The 21384-nt window shown below is 43.9% G+C and overlaps 1 protein-coding gene across 2 annotated transcripts; it reads left to right on the top strand.

Annotated features, from left to right (window-relative positions):
• Window positions 1–1635: 1635 nt before the first annotated feature.
• LOC115587586 (NXPE family member 3-like) lies at window positions 1636–21366 on the top strand. Of its 2 annotated transcripts, XM_030427504.1 has the most exons (6): window positions 1636–1663; window positions 4617–4790; window positions 15477–16255; window positions 20238–20308; window positions 20401–20619; window positions 20706–21366. In XM_030427504.1, the coding sequence occupies exons 1-6, from the start codon at window positions 1643–1645 to the stop codon at window positions 21266–21268; spliced, it is 1827 nt and encodes a 608-aa protein (XP_030283364.1). In that variant the 5' UTR covers window positions 1636–1642; the 3' UTR covers window positions 21269–21366. The 2 variants fall into 2 exon arrangements, with proteins under 2 accessions (XP_030283364.1, XP_030283365.1); XM_030427505.1 differs by lacking the exons at window positions 1636–1663; window positions 4617–4790 and adding an exon at window positions 10673–10956.
• Window positions 21367–21384: the final 18 nt, after the last annotated feature.

Genomic DNA, 21384 nt, shown 5'->3' with positions numbered 1-21384 from the left:
CTCTTACAGTGGCTTGCAAAAGTATTCACCCCCCTTGAACTTTTCCACATTTTGTTACATTTAAACCAGAAATGTAAATGTATTTTATTGGGATTTTATGTGATAGACCAACACAAAGTGGTGCATAATTGTGAAGTGGAAGGAAAATGATATATGGTTTTATTTTTATTTTTTTACAAATAAAAAACAGAAAAGTGTGGTGTGCAAAAGTATTCACCCCCTTGAGTCAATACTTTGTAGAACCACCTTTTGCTGCAATGACAGCTGCAAGTCTTTCGGGGTAAGTCTCTACCAGCGATGCACATTTAAAGACTGAAATATTTGCCCATTCTTCCTTGCAAAATAGCTCAAGCTTAGTCTGATTAGATGGAGAGTCTGTGAACAGCAATTTAAGTCTTGCCAGAGATTCTCAATTGGATTTAGGTTTGGACTTTGACTGGGCCATTCTAACACATAAATATTCTTTGATCTAAACCAGTGGTTCTCAACCGGTGGGGCCCGCCCCCATGGGGGGGGCGCGGACACTCTCCCGGAGGGGGGGTAGGGGGGGCGCGAGTATGCTACAGGATGGGAGGGAAAACAAAAATCTGGAAAAAAAAAAGAAAAATCACGAAAATTCCCCCCATGTCGAAAAGCAAGTGGTTGGACTACTATAACACACAAACACATCATCCTTGTGGCGACTTTTTTTGTCAAAAGCGACTACCGACAAATCTAGTGACTTTTACTGGTGTTATTAGAGACTTTTTTGGTGTTTGGAGACTCTGACTTGAAAGCACGTATCACTCCGCAGTTACTGTGCTCAACGGGCAGCGGGTGCTGCCGTGAGTCCCTCCCCCGTCCAAAAGCACTGACAGGCGGTCAGTCTCTCAGTAGCCTCGCGCAGCAGTCCAGCCTGCAGTCAGAGCAGAGAGGAGACACACACCACTCCGCGTCCCGTCTGGAGAGGGGTCCTCAGCCATGTCCGCTAACCAGGAAAAACATACCGATCGCCCTGCTCATTGATCCAAGTCATGTATATGTGTATTCGTTTTGACGTGGCATGAACTCTACTATTCCACACGGAGATGCCGACGTCCGCGACCTGCAGACCACTGTTAAACGAGCGCTACAAAGCACGCAGTGACAGTGTAGGTGACTGTGACGATGCCTGTCCGAAAAAACGCAACTGTCTATAAATCGTCCAAAAGTGCGTGTTGTCGGTTTCATATCTTTGTCGTGAATGTCTGTACTCACAAACAACTCATGGGTGGAACAGTATGAGGTTTTTGTTCACGCCGAGCGGCTCGAGAGCAGCGTGGAGACGCTGTTAGCTGTGGGTTTGAGTGCGCAGCATCCAGGTTAACTTGTGACACCTGTTACCATCGGGTATTTCTTTTATTCCGCTCTGCGCTCAAATAGTTACTGAATGAAAGCCACCATTCCCAGCCGCATACATACTTATTAAGCCAAAGTCAAGTCGATGTGAAACCTGTATAATGTCAAACAGCCTGCTCGTCAAAGAGTCTACAGAGTACGTTGACATCCAGCGAAAACTCAGCGTGACGTCAGTCCGCTGTGGCAAAGCGAGAGACGCCCAGATCAACCTGTGATACAAACACCTGTACCGGCCGTCGACCGTGGTTCATAGGAAAGCCCAGACATGTATCTCACTCTTCTCAAGGTATAACGACGATCAGAAGGGTGCAGACACATCAGAGAGGTGACGAGACGCGACTCATCATGACTGACAGGCATCAAGGCCAATCAGCGTTACCGTTATTTTTTCATATCCTAATCATGCTTTTAACTTCTCCACAACTTTATCTCTGACCTGTCTGGTGTGTTCCTTGAGCTTCATGATGCTGTTTGTTCAACAATGTTCTCTAGCAAACCTCTGAGGCTTTCACAGAACAGCTGTATTTACACTAAGATTAGATTACACACAGGTGAACTCCATTTACCAATTAGGTGACTTCTGAAGGCAAGTGGTTGAACTGGATTTTATTTAAGGGTATCAGAGTGAAGGGGGGTGAATACTTTTGCACACCACACTTTACTGTTTTTTATTTGTAAAAAAAAAATTTAAAACCATATATCATTTTCCTTCCACTTCACAATTATGCACCGCTTTGTGCTGGTCTATCACATAAAATCCCAATAAAATACATGTACATTTGTGGTTAAAATGTAACTTTTGCAAGGCACTGTATTTCCCCCTCTCCTCTCTGTAATGTTGTTATCCTAAAGTAAAGTAATTTCCCCTCCAGCTCCAGTCAGAAGATAACGTTACAGAACATTAACATCTTAAAACGAATGTCAGCTCTGGATCGCTGGTGAGGTTGACAAAAAGAAGGGAAGATAAAATCCACTTTTTCATCCCAAGAGTTTAAAAGTAATCTCTGAGCTCTGCTGTCAGTAAACAGCTCTGGATCAGAGTAGAATTTGTTGTGAAGTTAAATTATTGGATAATGTATCATAAATAGCTGTGTCATAAAGATAGATATATTTTTGATTTAGAATGAATTAAAGTATCAGTGAATCAGTGTTACATATCAGCTTGTGACGAAGAGCACATCGTCACCTGGCTTTGCACACAAGTATCATCCGTCTTTGGACTAAGTGAGACTACATATGCACTTTAATAATTGCACAGACACTTTAAGAGGAGCAACCAAACTTTATTGGAGGTTTGCACAATACATTTTAACACTGTTTTTGGCACATTTGTATGGATATATAGATGCGTGTTTATTGAGTATTTGTCACCATGTTGATTGATGTTTGGCGGGTCTTGATCTGGCTGATGGGTGCTGTGTAGGCCACGCAGTTTACCTAGAGCAGAGGGACATAGGGTTAAATGTGCCTATTAAGTTTGTTAATTGATCAAACAAGGAGCCAAGTTAAAAATGTGTATTGTGTTGCTTAATAAGTGTGTGCATTGAGGGAAGTAAAGTGTGTTGTGTACTCACCAGTCTCTGTCTTCAGGGTGTGCAGGCAAAAGGCTTCCTCACGAAATGGACACTGTTTTATAGTTCTGGGGGCAACCAAGTGTAAATTGGTGTGGGCGTGGTAGATATGTGCATCTTGTATTTTAGCAAATGTAAATTAAGTGGATATGTGTATTTTCTTTGGTGGTGGATGTAAATGGGGGATGTGTATAGAAATTAACAATTATGTTGTATAAATATAGGAATAAAAATGGAGGGTTAAACATGTGGTAGGCAGTGGATCCCGGTGAATGGAATCTTCCAGGGTCATTAGCTGTGACACCCTATAAATGGGTGCCATTTAACAACCATGCTGTCATTTTGTGCTGATGTCTCCATGTGTTGGGCTGAGGTCTCCATTTTGTTTTGCTGAGAAGTATAGCTGAATAAAGACCCACCTCAAACCTGCCTATGGATCATTCTTCTTTGCTGTGTTATCTAGCCGTAATTGTGGTCATTCTCACACAGCTGTATAATGTTTTTTCTCGACATATAATAATTATAAGTGGCTGTAGAAATTAAAATCTTACATGCACTTTTTGGCCAACAATTTTGGATGCTCACATGTTACACGTTATACATGCAGTATTAAATACGTCCTTCAAAATGTTAAGTGTTGATATGCTTCTAAAACAGCCCTCATTTTTCAGTGGAACACTTTCATCGGAGTTAAGGACCTGCCTGAAGGGATTTATATCCATTCAGCTACAAAAGCATGAAGTGATGTTTAACACTGATGCTGAAGTGGTTTCCAAGTCATCCCAAATTTGTTAGATGGGGCTGAGGTCAAGTTCCTAAATTCTAAAATAAGAAAGAAAAACAATGCAGACAGACAGACAGAGACCTGTCTCTACCACAACATCTCAGATTAAGCTGTTGCACTCATTGAGCAGAACATGTTCTGAGCTGACAGAGTGCAGGACCACAGGACGAGGAGTTTACGTCTGCGTATACATCACTGATGCTTTGTGGTCACACAAAGTCAAAGTGCGTGGACAGTGTTTCGGAGATTTGGCACTACATTATCATCTCCATCTTGCTGCTGCTCTTTACATTCACTCTGACGTAAATTCAAAAGATGCACTGCGTGTTTATGTAAATGTGTATACATTGCCTACATATTCAGTTTGTTCTGTGTTTTGTCCAACAAGAAGGAGTTTATGAACTTTGACTCGGTTTTACAAACATGTATGATGAGCAATAAATTATTCTGTACTTTATACCCTGTACTTCTACTTCCTTGATTTTTGCCATGACATACGCTGTTTTTTGGTCAGAAATGTGTAGAAGAGTTTCCAAGTCATCTCAAAGGAAACAGAGTGCAGAACTACAGGACGAGGAGAGGTGGAGTCTACGTTACTGATGCTTGGTGGTCACATGAAGCAAGAAGGAGTTTATGAACTTTGATTTTTTTTTACAAACATGTATAATGACCAATAAATGCTTCTGTACTTTGTACCCTGTACTTCTACTTCCTTGTCTGATAACGACTCGCACACAGAAGAGATGAACAGTTAAACTGCTCAGACGAATATCTGTATGATCATGTGTCAACTGTGATCTTTCTTTTTCTTTATGAATATTAATAGCTCATTGTGCTATTTTTCTGTTTATCGATCCTTCTTGTGGACTGGGTTCATACATGAGGACGGAATGATGCCATCATCACCGCAGTGGAAAGCATACAGTGAAACAGTGCCTGATCACGGGACACAGAAGAAAGTCACCATGTGCCGAAAGTTCTCAAGAGTTTCTGTCATCTTCCTCTTTCTGGCTGTGTTTGGACTCATATTCCTGCTGCGCAATGCCAGCTCTGTGGAGGTGAGGAGAAAATTTACCTTTACCATTTACCTTTCTGTTCAGACAACATGTAATATATTTTTTGTGAATATTGTTGATATATTGACACAGTCCTCTGTTATAGGTCTAAGTCTGAGATAGTTGGGTTAAACATACAACAATAGTGTGCCTATCTCCTGCACAACCTCTTATTTCTCTTCCCTTTCTCTGTAGAACTGGAACTGCCACACTGTTTCAGCCCTCGACCAGCATCAGAGCAGGATCCAATCATCCCTCATCCCGGTGAATCTGCCTACTTCTAATCACAACCACACTTTCTGTGCCCATCTGGGCCAGAAACCCTCCCGTGAAGATGAATTGGAAGAGCGCTACCTGTTGGACACTATCGCTTGGCCAGGGCCTCCGCCTCGCTCTTCACCAATCGTCCTGGACCAGACGAGTGACCCTGTGCACAGCCTGTTCACCCTCCTCATTAAGGAGGGAAGGGAGTGGCATGTGGGCGACCAGCTGGAGGCCCTCGTCCAAATGCACGACTTCCAGGGTCGTCCCAAGCTCTACGGTGGGGATTTCCTTTTGGCCAGACTGCACTCCCCTGAGCTTGGAGCAGGTGTAGCAGGCAAGGTGCTGGACCACAGGAATGGATCGTATTCTGCTGTATTCCCGCTCCTCTGGGTGGGGTCTGCACAGGTGGAGATTACACTAGTGCACTCAAGCGAGGCTGTTGCTGTTCTGCGACGGCTGAGGGAGGAACGGCCTGATCGGGTGTTTTTCAAGAGCTTATTCCACTCAGGCTCCCACTCTGAAACTACTGTGTGCAACATGTGTCTGCCCACTGTTCAGAAGCCCCAGTGCAACTACACAGACCTTTCCACAGGTGAGCCCTGGTACTGCTACAAGCCCAAGGTGCTCGGCTGTGACACCAGGATCAACCACGCCAAAGGAGGCTATGTGAAACATCTCCTCACCAACAAAGAAGCACCACTCTTCCAGAGGTTTGTACTGTGTTGCTCGATGATAGGATGATTTGTGTTGTATTGAGGGATAGGTTGGGTTATATTCTGTATTCAAAATCAGTTAGTGATGTGGTCCTTCGGGTTCGGTGAGTATTTTCAGTTCAACTCTTTATTCAGACCACTAAATTGGCTTCAACCCAGGCTGCCTAAAAAGATGGATTTGGTTTTGGTTGTTTTTTTTTTCAGATCTGTTGATATTACAGCAAATCTAGAATATCCCCTGATAAACTGTTTCTTTTAAAACTATTTCTTTTATCTTAGTGGTGTAAACATAAAAGTTATCATACATGCTTCAGGACCCGACAGAATCAATGTGCTGCCTCCCAGGAAAGGTACAGTATACCTGCAGAGTAACTTTTGAGCATCATGTCACAGTGTGCACATGCTTTGATTTATTCCATTCAATTAATTTTGTCTACAACATTTCTTTCTTTATATCAGATAGAGCAGAGGTAGAAAGCAGTGTAAAACCAGAAGCTATTCAGCTATCACCATCTGGATATTACTACGAGGACTCATGGAGGCCATTAAATGGGGTTATAATGCGCCAGTTCAATGAATCATCTGCCATCACTCAGTGTTTGAAGAATAAGGTGATCTACATGTATGGAGACTCCACTGCCAGGCAGTGGTTTGAGCACCTTCCTGCTTTTGTACCAGGTGAGTGTTGTTTTTGTCTCATCTTTTATTTTAACACCTGTGTATCTCTCCCCCTGTAACTTCCATTCATTCCATCTTCCCCAGAACTGAAGCAGTTCAACCTGCACAGTCCGAAAAACGTTGGACCCTCCATGGCGGTGGACAGCACCCATAATATTCTCTTGAAGTACCGCTGCCATGGCCCACCGATCCGCTTCTCCACTGTCATAGCCAGTGAGTTGCGTTACATTTTCAATGAGTTGGACGGCCTCTCTGGGGGTCCCAACACAATTGTTGTCCTCAGCATTTGGTCCCATTTCAGCACCTTTCCTGTGGAAGTGTACATACGGAGACTCCGTCACATTAGGCGGGCAGTGTTGCGACTCCTGGACCGAGCGCCAGGGACAATCATTGTGATTCGCTCAGCCAACCTCCAAGCCCTGGACCCAGAGGTGAGCCTTTATAACAGCGACTGGTACTCACTGCAGCTCGATGAGGTGCACAGGGCCATGTTCAAGGGGCTGAATGTTCTGCTGGTGGACGCCTGGCAAATGACTTTGGCACACCACTTCCCTCATGCTCTCCATCCACCTCCAGCCATCATCAAGAACATGATAGACATGCTTCTGTCTCATGTTTGCCCAGTGACGAAAAAAAGCCACCAGTAGAAGAACAGTGAGGATGTTACTGAGAGTAAAGACTTCTAATTCTAATCTATGCTCATTTTTCTGTTAAGTTTGACTTGAAATCCTAGAAAGAAGATGTTATTCTGAAAATGCCAAAGACCTTGGCAAAGTCATTGTTATTGTTTTTTACTTACATTTTTGGTCGTATTTTTTAAAGGTGACCAAGTTTTCCTATTAATTTATTCATCCATTTACACTGTTTAAATGTGAGTTGCCAAGGTTTGAAGATGTAGCTGTTGAGATGTCTGCCTTCTTTCAATTGTAATTTAACTAGATGGCGCTCGGCTTGTGGTGCTCACAGCTACTAAAGAAAAAAAAATGTAAAAAAATAATTTAAAATTCAACAGCAATGTCAATGTCAAGATTTTTTTAACATGACCAAGATATCCCTCCTGTCAGTAAACAGCCCTGGATCAGAGTAGATTTCGTTGTGACTTTAAATTATTGGATAATGTATCAAAAATAGCTGTGTCATAAAGAGAGATATTTCTACTCTAAAAATGAATTAAAGTATCAGTCAAGTAAAGCCGCCGGTGTGTCAAATCACACAGCAAGCCAGCGCTGCGGATCCTAAAGAGACGTGACGGGACACGTCATGATGATGACATCTGTGTGGTTTTTTCAACGTAATCATGTGGGTATAATTATGACATGTTTTGACTGAGATCCTGAGCAGGGGCGAAAATCCCATTTCATAGTTGGGGGGGACAATAAACAGTAAAATTTTAGAGAATAATTCCAGGGGGGGACAAGGAATAATTTGAGGCTTTAGTCTCTCTATCTCTCCAACAGGCAGGTAGAAGACCTTTCTTAGCACTGGCTGAGTCCACCTGCACATGTCTAGACTTAAAACAAAATGATTGAAATCAAATTAACATGTACACATGCAATGAATAAACTAATTATCAGGCAAACATCTAAGTTTGTTTATCAGATTTCTCATAATCAGATAACTGCCTTTTTCCAGATGAAAGATATCAGATTATGCTATTTTTTTTCTCTCTCTCTCTCAGTGTTTTAAAAAAATGTATCAAAAGTAATGATGATTACAATAATTGCATTATACTGTATTAGTCCTTACCCTACTTGTATACAACAACACTAACTTCCACCACAGTCCATTAAATATCTTTACAAGAGGTAAAAGCTCCAAACAATCCCAAAACTAAAGGAAATACCTTAAAGAATAATCCAACTTAAAACAATTTCTCAAAAATATATATTTATTGTGTTGTCAACAAACATCTGACAACTATGCCACAAAACTGTATGTATTCTAACTCTCTATCTGTAAAACTGTTTTACAGATAGAGAGTTAGAATACATACAGTTTTACAGTTGGAGAGTTAGTGCTCTTGTCCTGTCCTCTCCCTCTCCTCTCCTCTCTGTCTGTGACTATCACTGTAGCTTTTAACTTAGCTTTACAGCACTCGTAATTGAGTAGGCTTTTGAACAATGCAGGATAAATGTTGCAGACAGCCTGGACCTGGTGCTTTTAGTAAACTAGTGCAGTGCCCGTAAGAAAAGTGTATTCCTATAAAAAAAGTGGGAGGTTAGGGAGCTTTTTCATGGATGGCCAAATGAGGCTGTGTTTGAAGGTGGGACGTCAGGGATATTTAGGTTTGTTGTGAAATCCGATATTCCAGGGTATAATTGGCTGTTTTTGACTATTTTTGATTTTGCCATTATATTTCATCTTAAAAGCTATTTACTTGGTGTCATTATTTTCAGCACAACCTCACATGTGTGACTGTACAGTTATTTTTTTTATTTTGACATACTGTATTAACACAGTGGACCTAAAATCACAAAAAAAAAACATGAAATCCGAGTAGAAAAAGTTAGATTTTTTTACTGTGAAAACCACAAATATGTTTAACAAACCATTTTTTTTTTTCCACTACTCCACTACTCACTAAACACACTACACCAAACACTACATAACACACTAACTACACACTCCAAACACGCTAAATGTCACAAATCTCTCAACTCTCACACACACCGACCGTCGTTGCATGTCAATCATCCGCCTAGGTCCCTCCCACAACTTCCTGTTCCTCAACAACCAAACTTGCTGCTTGGACACTTTCGTGACAAAAGCCCGTTTTTACCGTTTCTTCCTGCACCAGACACAAAGCAAACGTGACGGCAATGTTCGCGAAAAAGCGGGCGGACATTATTTACCTTAGGTCCGGTTTTGGACGTGCCGATGCTTCCGGTCCGTCGCTTCGGGAGGTGGGCCGTGTAGCTAGCGGCTAGCTACACACAAACATCCACAGAGTCCGATTCCACTTTGTTGTCCGCGCGTCTCCGGATCTCCTCAGACCCGAACAGACTCGGCCCGGACTCGTTTAATCTCATTAATCCACAACAGTCAGTTTAGATGCACAGAACAGAACAGAACAGAACGGGACCGAACCGCCGGCAAAATCCCGGTCCAGCTCACGCCGCTGCAGGTATAAATCTGCTTGTTTCTTAAGGTGGGGGGGTCGCGGTGGGCTCTGCAGTGATTGGCTCTGGTGCGCACGTGACTGTAGTGGCTCCGGTGGACAATGCTCGTGGAATTTGTAAAGCATTTATGAAATAATTAATTAACGGTATCATTGCAGTCCAAACAAATGCGAAATAGCACAACCTTGAACCACGCAGCAGCCATGTTGAAACTCTCAGGTCAGTCTGATCCTGATCCGCAGAGATATTTGAGGAATACACACACACACACACACACACACACACACACACACACACACACAGACAGACAGAGGTTATTTGCTTTTATAGAGAGATGGGATGTGTGTTGTTGTAACTTATGTAACTATGTCTGTGTGGTATAGACCTCTTACAATGCGAAGCACGGTGTGAGTAGCAGGCTCCGTCCACACGCTGCTGCAGCTGCTAGCTCCGCCCGTTGGAAAGAGTGTGGGGTGGGCTCAACCATTTGTAAGAATGGGGGGGGAATAAATCTTTAAAGATGTAAATAGCACATTATTGCGCGATTATAATGAGTACCACTTACATTGTGCTTTCAATAAATGCTACTGCATTGTTCAAAAATTATTAGTTGTGTCTCAAATTATTCAAGTCCCCCCTCTCCCCCCCGGGATTTCCGCCTATGATCCTGAGCCATCATACAAACATGAGTACCCAGTGCTAGACCGAAATTAGGGCATGACGAGGAATAACACACTGTAGGATTGACCGTCACAGTGATTTTTCCTCAAGACAGTAACTACAACAACACAATAGTGGAAGGAGACAAACACTTGCTGAAGATTTTTGCCATGACATACGCTGTTTTTTGGTCAGAAATGTGTAGAAGAGTTTCCAAGTCATCTCAAAGGAGACAGAGTGCAGAACTACAGGACGAGGAGAGGTGGAGTCTACGTTACTGATGCTTGGTGGTCACATGAAGCAAGAAGGAGTTTATGAACTTTGATTTTTTTTTACAAACATGTATAATGACCAATAAATGCTTCTGTACTTTGTACCCTGTACTTCTACTTCCTTGTCTGATAACGACTCGCACACAGAAGAGATGAACAGTTAAACTGCTCAGACAAATACCTGTATGACCATGTGTCGGCTATGATTTTCCTTTTTTCCATTGTGCTATTTTTCTGTTTATTGATCCTTCTTGTGGACTGGGTTCATAAATCTGCATAAGGCACTGAGGACGGAATGATGCCATCATCACCGCAGTGGAAAGCATACAGTGAAACAGAGCCTGATCATGGGACACAGAAGAAAGTCACTATGTGCCGAAAGCTCTCAAAAGTTTCTGTCATCTTCCTCTTTCTGGCTGTGTTTGGACTCATATTCCTGCTGCGCAACGTCAGCTCTGTGGAGGTGAGGAGAAAAGGGGGTACATCTGGTTTTTAACTTGTGTTTTTTTCTCAATTACCTTGAAAGGACAAAGGATATACTGATTATTTGCCTTTTTATCTTCCATCAATATGTAAAATATTTTTTTGAAAATACTGTTAATTGTGCTAGTAATTTTTTCCCCTCGTAGAGAGGTGAACACATAAAAGATGAATCAACATACAATTGTCTTAGCATAGTTGAATAGAAAAAAAGAGAATAACAGAGTCGAGCCATTTCAGCTGAAAGGTCGGGCTCTTCACACCAGGGCGTCCTTGGTGGGTCTGACCTCAAACTACAGTGAAAGTCACAGTTTATAGAATAATAGGAAGACAAGACAAAAACGGAGATTTTAAAATGAAACACCAGATGTCCAGATGGATCACATTTACTATGTAGGACTGAAAAGCATCCCGAAAACAGAATATTATGTGTCTACACGGTTTCCCTAAATCAGCTGAGATCTCTGCTGACCTCATGTCAAAACTAACTTAAACAGCTCATGCGCAGGTGAGGTTTTACTCACACATACACTTGGGATTACTACTATATAACGTTTAAAGACAGTTCAATATGTAGAGTGAATAATGAATACTGATAATATGCAAAGTGAAAAGCTAGATTATATGTGACGTACACATTTACACATACATTTTGCTAACTCACAGTTTAACTCACAGTTTCACTAATGTGTTTCTTTTGTGTTTCTGTCGTAAGTGCATACTCATTCAGTTCATAAAGTCATTAAAAGTTTGATAAGAAAAGTGTCTGAAGGGTACTTCAACATGTTTGTTTAAGAACATTTGGCCCTTTTTATATTCTTCACAGCATGAATGTAACATGATAGCAGTTTAGTTGAGGGCATTGTGGGAAATGTGATGTCATATGGTGAGGTCATGTGAGTAGCATTGTGGGTCAGAACAGCATGGCTGCGACGAATGAGGAATATATTAGATTAGATTAGATTAGATAGTTTATTGTCCACTAGGGAAATTCATTTTGCTCAGGTCAGTCAAGACAGTAATATGCAAAAACAAGACAGAACAAGACAATAATATACAAAAACAATCACAGTAAAAAAGAACTCTAGTCTCTGGGAACGTGCATGTGGGGGGTGTCAACACAACACACACACAACAGGGCCAGTTCTTCCAAGTGGAGGAGGGGCCGGGGGGATTATGGGGGTTTATGTTTGTTAAGAAGCCTGATAGCAGAGGGGATAAAGCTGGTCCTGCCCTTGTTTGTTTTGAATACAGGGGCAGCATATCTCCTACCAGAGGGCAGGATCTGAAAGCAGGTGCTGAGGTTATGAGTTGAGTCCCTCGCGATATTACTTGCTTTCTTCACCGACCTCTGGTCATAGAGCCACTGGAGGGTTGAGCACTGCTCCCCACAAAGTTTGGACCCCAGGGTGATCACCCTCCGTAGTTTGGCCTTGTTGGTCTCTGAGAGCCCCTCATACCAAGCCAAAAGGGAAAATGTGATGAGGCTCTCTATGTGGCAGATGTAGAAGCTGCGGAGGATGGGAGGGGCTACGTCCAAATGCCTCAGCCTCCTCAGGAGGTAGATCCACTGCTGGCACTTTTTGAAGATGATTTGTGTGTTGTCATTGAAGGTCAGGCTGCTGTCGATGATGGTCCCAAGGTACTTGTAGCTGCTAACCCTCTCCACAGCCTCTCCGTTGAGTGTCAGCTGTGGAACAGGGTCAACCTTCCTCCGGAAATCTATGAGGAGCTCCTTTGTCTTCCTCACGCTTATCTGGAGAAAGTGCTTGTCGCACCACTGTTACAGATTCATCACTTCCTCCTCAAAATGGGTGTGGCTGTTGGAGGTGTCGACCAATGCAGTGTCGTCTGCAAACTTCATGACCATGCTCACACTGTCCGAGCCCCTCAGGTCGTTGGTGTATAGCGAGAACAGGATTGGGGAAATCACTGTCCCCTGGGGGGCGCCGGTAGATGTGAGCATGACAGGAGAGGTAGAGTTGTCCACCCTGACAAACTGCTCCCTTTTGAGGAGGAAGTCCAATATCCAGAGGATCATGTAGGGATCCACCTGGAAGTCTTGCAGTTTGGCACAGAGGATGTGGGGCTGCATGCAGTTAAAGCCCCTATACAGACTTTTCATTTAGTGTTGATTTTGGCGGCCCCGGTGGACGAAAGCGGTGGTGTTTTGACAGAATGAAGACCGCATTTCCCATGAGCCCTAGCGCCCACTGTCGTGAAGACGTTTGTCTAGCTGGTGTGTGTAGATTTGTTTTGGAAACGTCGGGAAGAAGACGGGACTTGCTTTGAAAACTTTTTTTTTTTAGCAGCTATCTACAGCGTGCATATGGATGAGGTAATGTGTCTATTTGTATTTCTATGTAATATAATATGCCGCCGGTGAAACAAAGTAATGTTAAAACTTGTATCTAAGTTCTCTCTAAGTAATTGAATCATGCCTTGACCTGGACAAATGAGAATTTACACAGACATACATCTAAATTCAGTAAGCCTACAACCAACAGTTTAGATAACTCGGTAGTAGAACTGTTTAGTTTAGTTGTCAACTTACCTTAGTAATATTTTATTGTCAGTGCAATTACCCAGCATTGGAAAAAACTGCAGTAGCATTGCCAACATAATACCTTACGTTGTAAGCTAACTGTATTACCGTGATGTCTGTGACATAGGCTAAACATGCAAAGACTGCACTATTGTCACTGTGTGTAATGCTGCTGTTACACTGCAATTTCTCGGCTATAAATATTACCCATATGGTGATGGTTGTTTTGTTCTAAGTAAGAAACTGAATCATTTATAATGACAGAGGATATTACCGATGCGTCGTTGCAGGTTGGCAGGGCTGATACACACAGCTGAAATGGATGCGTGATCTAAGACGTTTGTTGTCGAGTGTAGTATCAAGAGCTAATCTAGTGGTAACGTTAGCCAGCTTTGTTGTAACAATATAAATTCATGTATTGCTGTAAACTACGTCCCGCAATACATTTCATAAATAAAATACAATTTACATACCTGTCTAGGAGGAATCGGGCAAATTCTGGATCCGACTTGAATCCCTTCAAGCCCCGCAACTCTCTCCATCTCTCGAAGGAATCGCCAATGTTTATCCGTGTTTAGCCCTAGCTCGATCGGATTCCTTCTCGGCCTTTCGTTGGTCTTCGGTTCGAATTATTTTTCTTTTCTTTGTCTCATTATCAGCCATGACAAAAGTTTTAGCTCGGTTAGCACTGGCTAGCGTAGCAACAAAACAGATATGCTGAGTGTCGTCAGTTCCGGTCTGACTGCCGTAAATCGTTTCGTCAGTGGTCCGACCCGACCAATGATGGGCTCATTTGCTGTTGTAGGTAACAGAGACACATCAGCAGAAACCAGAGACTTTTGCATATCCAGTTAAAAACTCCGTACAGGGGCTTTAAAGGCTGAGGAGAAATCCACAAACAGGATCCTGGTGTATGCGCACAGCTTTTCTAAGTGACTGTAGGTGGTATGTAAAACAGTCATCCTCCACTGAGTGGTTTTGCCTGTAGGCAAACTGCAGCGGATCGAGGGTGGGGCTTACTTGTAAGAGGAGGCGAGGTAGCATTAGTCTCTCCATGCATTTTACCAAGACCGATGTGAGGGCCATAGGTCGATAGTCATTCAGCTATACAGGATGGTTGGTCTTGGGGATAGGTCTTATCTCAGAACGCTTCCACAGTGTGGGGATGGTAATCCCCCTCAGAGAGCGGTTGAAGAGATGACAGAGAACGCTGGCTAGCTCATCTGAACATTCCTTCACCACCCTCCCTTTAATGAGATCCGGTCCTGGGGCCTTAGATGGATTGAGCCTCCTCAGGCCCTGCCTCACCTCCTTCTCAGTGAGGACGATTGGCTGACCCCGCCCCTCCTTGATCTCGTGCTGGAGTTCATACCTCAGCCCCTCTGTTGCTGCACTGAAGTCCTGAGTGTCAAACTGACAATAAAATGAGTTCAGATTGGTGACGAATGCTGCCTGACCGTCGCGGTTCGCCAGCAGAGCAGCGCCCCAATAGATATATGACCCCAGAGTAACGATATTCTACATGTGGTCCAGGGCACACTTGTTAATTTTCTTTGTATGTTTAACGTTTATGTATCCGGTTGTTAATGTACCTTTGAATGGACATTAATGATGCATTTTAAGTAATTGTATTTACTTCAGCACATTTCAGTTATGCTAACGTGTCTCAGACTGTTTATTGGACACTGGCTTGAGAGACTTTGATAGTGAGTGGGAGCCCTATGTGATTTGTGAAACTTTGTATTTTATTTTTTTTGTAGTTTTCACGGTGTCTGCTGAGAGAGAGCAAATAAATCTTCAAAAGACATATGTATGAATCGTGGCCATTATTTAATTGGTATGGTGTAGCTACACAGTCCTCTGTTATAGGTCTAAGTCTGAGATAGTTGGGGTAAACATTCAACAATAGTCTGCCTATCTCCTGCACAACCTCTTTTTTCTCATCCCTTTCTCTTTAGAACTGGAACTGCCACACTGTTTCAGCCCTCAACCAGCTCAAGAGCCGGATCCAATCATCCTTCATCCCGGTGAATCTGCCTACTTCTAATCACAACAACACCTTCTGTGTCCATCTGGGCCAGAAACCCTCCCGTGAAGATGAATTGGAAGAGCACTACCTGTTGGACTCTATCACTTGGCCAGGGCCTCCGCCTCGCTCTTCACCAATCGTCCTGGATCAGACGAGTGACCCTGTGCACAGCCTGTTCACCCTCCTCATTAAGGAGGGAAGGGAGTGGCATGTGGGCGACCAGCTGGAGGCCCTCGTCCAAATGCACGACTTCCAGGGTCGTCCCAAGCTCTACGGTGGGGATTTCCTTTTGGCCAGACTGCACTCCCCTGAGCTTGGAGCAGGTGTAGCAGGCAAGGTGCTGGACCACAGGAATGGATCGTATTCTGCTGTATTCCCGCTCCTCTGGGTGGGGTCTGCACAGGTGGAGATTACACTAGTGCACTCAAGCGAGGCTGTTGCTGTTCTGCGACGGCTGAGGGAGGAACGGCCTGATCGGGTGTTTGCCAAGAGCTTGTTCCGCTCTGGTTCCCTCTCTGAAACTACTGTGTGCAACATGTGTCTGCCCCCTGATCAGAAGCCCCAGTGCAACTACACAGACCTTTCCACAGGTGAGCCCTGGTACTGCTACAAGCCCAAGGAGCTCGGCTGTGACACCAGGATCAACCATGCCAAAGGAGGCTATGTAAAACATCTCCTCACCAGCAAAGAAGCACCACTCTTCCAGAGGTTTGTACTGTGTTGCTCGATGATAGGATGATTTGTGTTGTATTAAAGGATAGGTCGGGTTATATTCTGTATTCAAAATCAGTTAGTGATGTGGTCCTTCGGGTTCGGTGAGTATTTTCAGTTCAACTCTTTATTCAGACCACTAAATTGGCTACAACCCAGGCTGCCTAAAAGAGACGTTAGATTTGACCAGATTTACAGCATTATTTGTGAACTTTGTGATATTTACTTCTCTTGTAAAAATATAATTGCAATGTTAAATCTAACTAAAAAATGTAAATATAAATTTTAAACATAAATGTTAAATCTAAATCTAAATGTTAAATGTTAAATCTAAATGTTAAATCTAAATCTAAATATTACATTTAAATATAAATGTTCTATCTAAATCTAAATGCTAAATGTTACATCTAAATATTAAATTGAAATTGAAATCTAAATGTTAAATCTAAATGTCGGGTGAAACTAAATATTTAGCCAATATACAAATCTACACTGCCTGTCACCGTAAATGCCAAAATAAAAGCTCATTGACGCGAACGAGCGCTATCCGCGGCCTTCTTCAGTTAGTCAGACGGAGTGATTGTGCTGCGCTGTTAGTCCCGTCTCCTCACCGGGCTCTCATGTTGCCTGCCAGCATGCCCACCGACTTAGCTGGAAACACTAGCCCCATTCACACAGAAGAAGACGCATAAAAGCTGCAGCCGCAGTTTGCCAATTCTCCGCCGATGGTGATTCACACAAGCCCCATTCACACTGGTTTTTGGGTGCGGCTTTAGTCCGGCAATTCCCCGCCTCCGTCTCAGTGTGAATCTCTCGAAGGCGGCGAAATGTGAAATTTCGCTCCGGCCTGATACGCCTCTGGAGGTAGTATCAGGGCGGTATTATTGCAGAAGGGAGGATGGACGCTTCTCCATGTATATATGCGGTATTTTTTTCCTTATATAAGTTGCCAAAGACAGTTGCAGTCACTACGTTACTTTTGTTTGGTCATGTAACATTGCTTTGTGGGAAATTTCTCTGTATTAAGTTGAGTGGAGGACCTGTGTAGTTAACGACGGTCCGATTGACACGCCCACGCATTACGAAGCCGGCTTATCCATTCACACTGGTTCGGTTCTCCAATAATACGGCCCTGATACTAACTCCAGAGGCGTATCAGGGCCGGACAGAGGCAGGGAATTGGCATACTAAAGCCGCACCCAAACCCAGTGTGAATGGGGCTATTGGTAGGGCCGTTGTGGCGGCAATATAGAGTTGAGAGCTGAGTTCCTCCCAGTGGCATTGGCAGGTAGCGGCACCGTAGTGGCAACCTGTGGCATGTCCGTGTCATCTCCTGGCACCCAGCATTGGCAGGCAGTGGCAACCTGTGGCATGTCCATGGCATCTCCTGGCAAGTGGCACTGCAGTGGCAACCTGTGGCATGTCCGTGGCATCTCCTGGCACCCGGTATTGACAGGTAGTGGCACCGCAGTGGCAACCTGTGGCAAGTCCGTAGCATCTCCTGGCAAGTGGCACTGCAGTGACAACCTGTGGCATGTCCGTGGCATCTCCTGGCACCCGGCATTGGCAGGTAGTGGAACTGCAGTGGCAACCTGTGGCATGTCCGTGTCATCTCCTGGCACCCAGCATTGGCAGGCAGTGGCAACCTGTGGCATGTCCATGGCATCTCCTGGCAAGTGGCACTGCAGTGGCAACCTGTGGCATGTCCGTGGCATCTCCTGGCACCCGGTATTGACAGGTAGTGGCACCGCAGTGGCAACCTGTGGCAAGTCCGTAGCATCTCCTGGCAAGTGGCACTGCAGTGACAACCTGTGGCATGTCCGTGGCATCTCCTGGCACTCGGTATTGGCAGGTAGTGACACCGCAGTGGCAACCTGTAGCATGTCCGTGACATCTACTGGCACCCGGCATTGGCAGGTAGTGGCACCGCAGTGGCAACCTGTGGCATGTCCGTGGCATCTCCTGGCAAGTGGCACCGCAGTGGCAACCTGTAGCATGTCCGTGACATCTACTGGCACCCGGCATTGGCAGGTAGTGGCACCGCAGTGGCAACCTGTGGCATGTCTGTGGCATCTCCTGGCACCCGGTATTGACAGGTAGTGGCACCGCAGTGGCAACCTGTGGCAAGTCCGTAGCATCTCCTGGCAAGTGGCACTGCAGTGACAACCTTTTGCATGTCTGTGACATCTACTAGCACCCGGCATTGACAGGTAGTGGCACCAAAGTGGCAACCTGTGGCATGTCCGTGGCATCTCCTGGCACCCGGCTTTGGCAGGTAGTGGCACCACAGTGGCAGTCTGTGGCAGTCTGCGGCAACCTGTGGCATCTCTACTTGTTTACACATTTTAATGTACAAAGTTTTGCACAATTTCTCTTTGTTTTGCATCTGCAACAACAGTAGCCCTTTTCACAGATTCGCCGCATCATCACCGCAGCAGTGGTTCACCAGTTTACGGCCGTTGTTTGCTCACACAAAGCCAAGCAGCGCTATCGTAAAGAGGAACCGCTGTGTAATTCACATAGAAAACCAGCGCTGCGGAGCCTAAAGACGCGTGATGGTACAAGTCATGATGATGATGTTGGTGTGTTTTCAAGGCATTTCCCAGGTGTCCCCTAGTCAATCTAAACCTGCAGACAGTTTATAATCATATGGATGCTGTTATAATGTGATGTGATTGAGATCCTGTCCCACCAAACATCTTGGAAAGTGACAAAGTTAAGTTTTTCTCTCTAAATTACATAATTACATAATTGCCATCAGTTAAAGGACCCTGTCTGACTCTGTCACCTGTGGGAAGGTAGGCTGACTGACCGTCGCATTGATTTTTTTCAACACAAACGGTGAGTTAAAGTTTTTTGCCGGTGACAGACGCTGTTTTTGGGCAGAAATGTGAAGAAGAGTTGGTAGGACAGGTGGCCTCTGATACCAACTTTGGAGGCGCATCAGCGCAGTATCGGCAAACTTAACCTGTGTGAATGGATAAGCCGGCAGCAATCACAACACATTATAACAGCATCTATATGATTATAAACAGTCAGCCAGTACATGTTTAGATTGACAGGTAGACATGGAGGAAACACCTTGACAAAAACACACAGACGTCATTATCATGACGTATACCGTCACGCCTCTTTAAGCTCGACAGAGCCGGCTCTCTATGTGAATTACACAGCGGTTTGTCTTTACACCAGCGCTGCTTGGCTCTGTGTAAACAAACACCCTGACATTTAGATTTAACATATAGCATTTAGAAAACTGAACAGAAACATCTACAACAGTAAAATGCAAAATACACATATATGCAACCTTAATGTTAATCTAAAAACATCATAACACTGACAGGGAACATTTTAATTGATGATGAGTACTTTCACTTCTTGAAGGACTATATGTTCTGTGACATAGTGATTCGGCCCATTTTTGATTGCTATACAATACACAACCATTTTATAGAATTCAATACTGTTGCTTAATATCATACAGATGACAGACAGGCTGATCCATCCATCATTCTTTAGGCTTACAACCACACAGTTATAGCTAGATAAAACAGAGGAAGTGTGGACCATGCCACAGACCACTCTAGTCTGGACCACAAGGACCATGTCACAGACCACTGAGTAACAAATGATTATGATCTGACATCTTGATTATAATGACAGCTATATTTAAAAAAAGGTTATGATTTCTGACCGTTTTTTTTATAGTCAGATATGGGAGATTGTGGATTAGGACCACAAAGATCACAAGAACAATCGAAGGACCACTCACTAAGCGGTCTGAACCACTAGCTTTAGCACCCCTTGCGGTAGTAATGAGTGGTCCATGTACAGCGACCATGGTCAGTGGACAGACCACTAAATTTGCTACAACCCCGGCTGCCTTAAGAGATGGATTTGGTTTTGATCTTTATTTTCAGGGTATCTGTTGACATTACATCAAATTCAGAATATCACCTAATCGACTCTGTTTCTTTAGTGGTGTAAACATAAAAGTTCACATACACGCTTCAGGACCTGACAGAATCAATGTGCTGCCTCCCAGGAAAGGTACAGTATACCTGCAGAGTAATTTTTGAGCATCATGTCACAGTGTCCCATTTAATTTATTTTGTCTGCAACATTTCTTTTCTTTATATCAGATGGAGCAGAGGTAGAAAGCAGCGTAAAACCAGAAGCTATTCAGCTAGCACCATCTGGATATTACTACAAGGACTCATGGAGGCCATTAAATGGCGTTACAATGCGCCAGTTCAGTAAATCATCTGCCATCACTCAGTGTTTGGAAAACAAGGTCATCAACATGTATGGAGACTCCACCGTCAGGCAGTGGTTTGAGCACCTGCTTGCTTTTGTACCAGGTGAGTGTTGTTTTTGTTTTTTCTTTTTTTTAAATTTATGTCTGTATCTTTCTTCCTCTAAATTTCATATATTCCATCTTCCCCAGAATTAAAAGATTTAAACCTGCACAGTCCTAAACACGTTGGACCTTTCATGGCGGTGGACAGCACCCATAATATTCTCTTGAAGTATCGCTGCCATGGCCCACCCATCCAGTTTTCCACTGTCATAGCCAGTGAATTGCAGTACATTTCAAATGAGTTGGACGGTCTCTCTGGGGGTCCCAACACCGTTGTGGTTTTCACCATTTGGGCCCATTTTTGCCCCTTTCCTGTGGAGGTGTACATACGGAGACTCCGTCACATTAGGCGGGCAGTGTTGCGACTCCTCGACCGAGCGCCAGGGACAATCATTGTGATTCGCTCAGCCAACCTCAGAGCCCTGGACCCAGAGGTGAGCCTTAATTACAGTGACTGGTACTCACTGCAGCTCAATGAGGTGCTCAGGGCCATGTTCAAGGGGCTGAATGTTCTGCTGGTGGACGCCTGGCAAATGACTTTGGCACACCACTTCCCTCACAATGTCCACCCACCTCAAGCCATCATCAAGAACATGATAGACATGCTTCTGTCTTATATTTGCCCAGAGACAAAAAAGAGCCACCAGTAGAAGACCAGTGATGATACTTTTGTTGAAGAAAAACTGAGAATTTATACTGTGTGCATCCGTCAGATTCTAGATACATTAAAATACATCAACACATTTAACAGCAATGTCTCTCTCCA

This window comes from Sparus aurata, chromosome 9, assembly GCF_900880675.1.
Source record: "Sparus aurata chromosome 9, fSpaAur1.1, whole genome shotgun sequence".
Taxonomy (NCBI): domain Eukaryota; kingdom Metazoa; phylum Chordata; class Actinopteri; order Spariformes; family Sparidae; genus Sparus; species Sparus aurata.
This window is presented reverse-complemented; position numbering and strand designations above follow the sequence as displayed.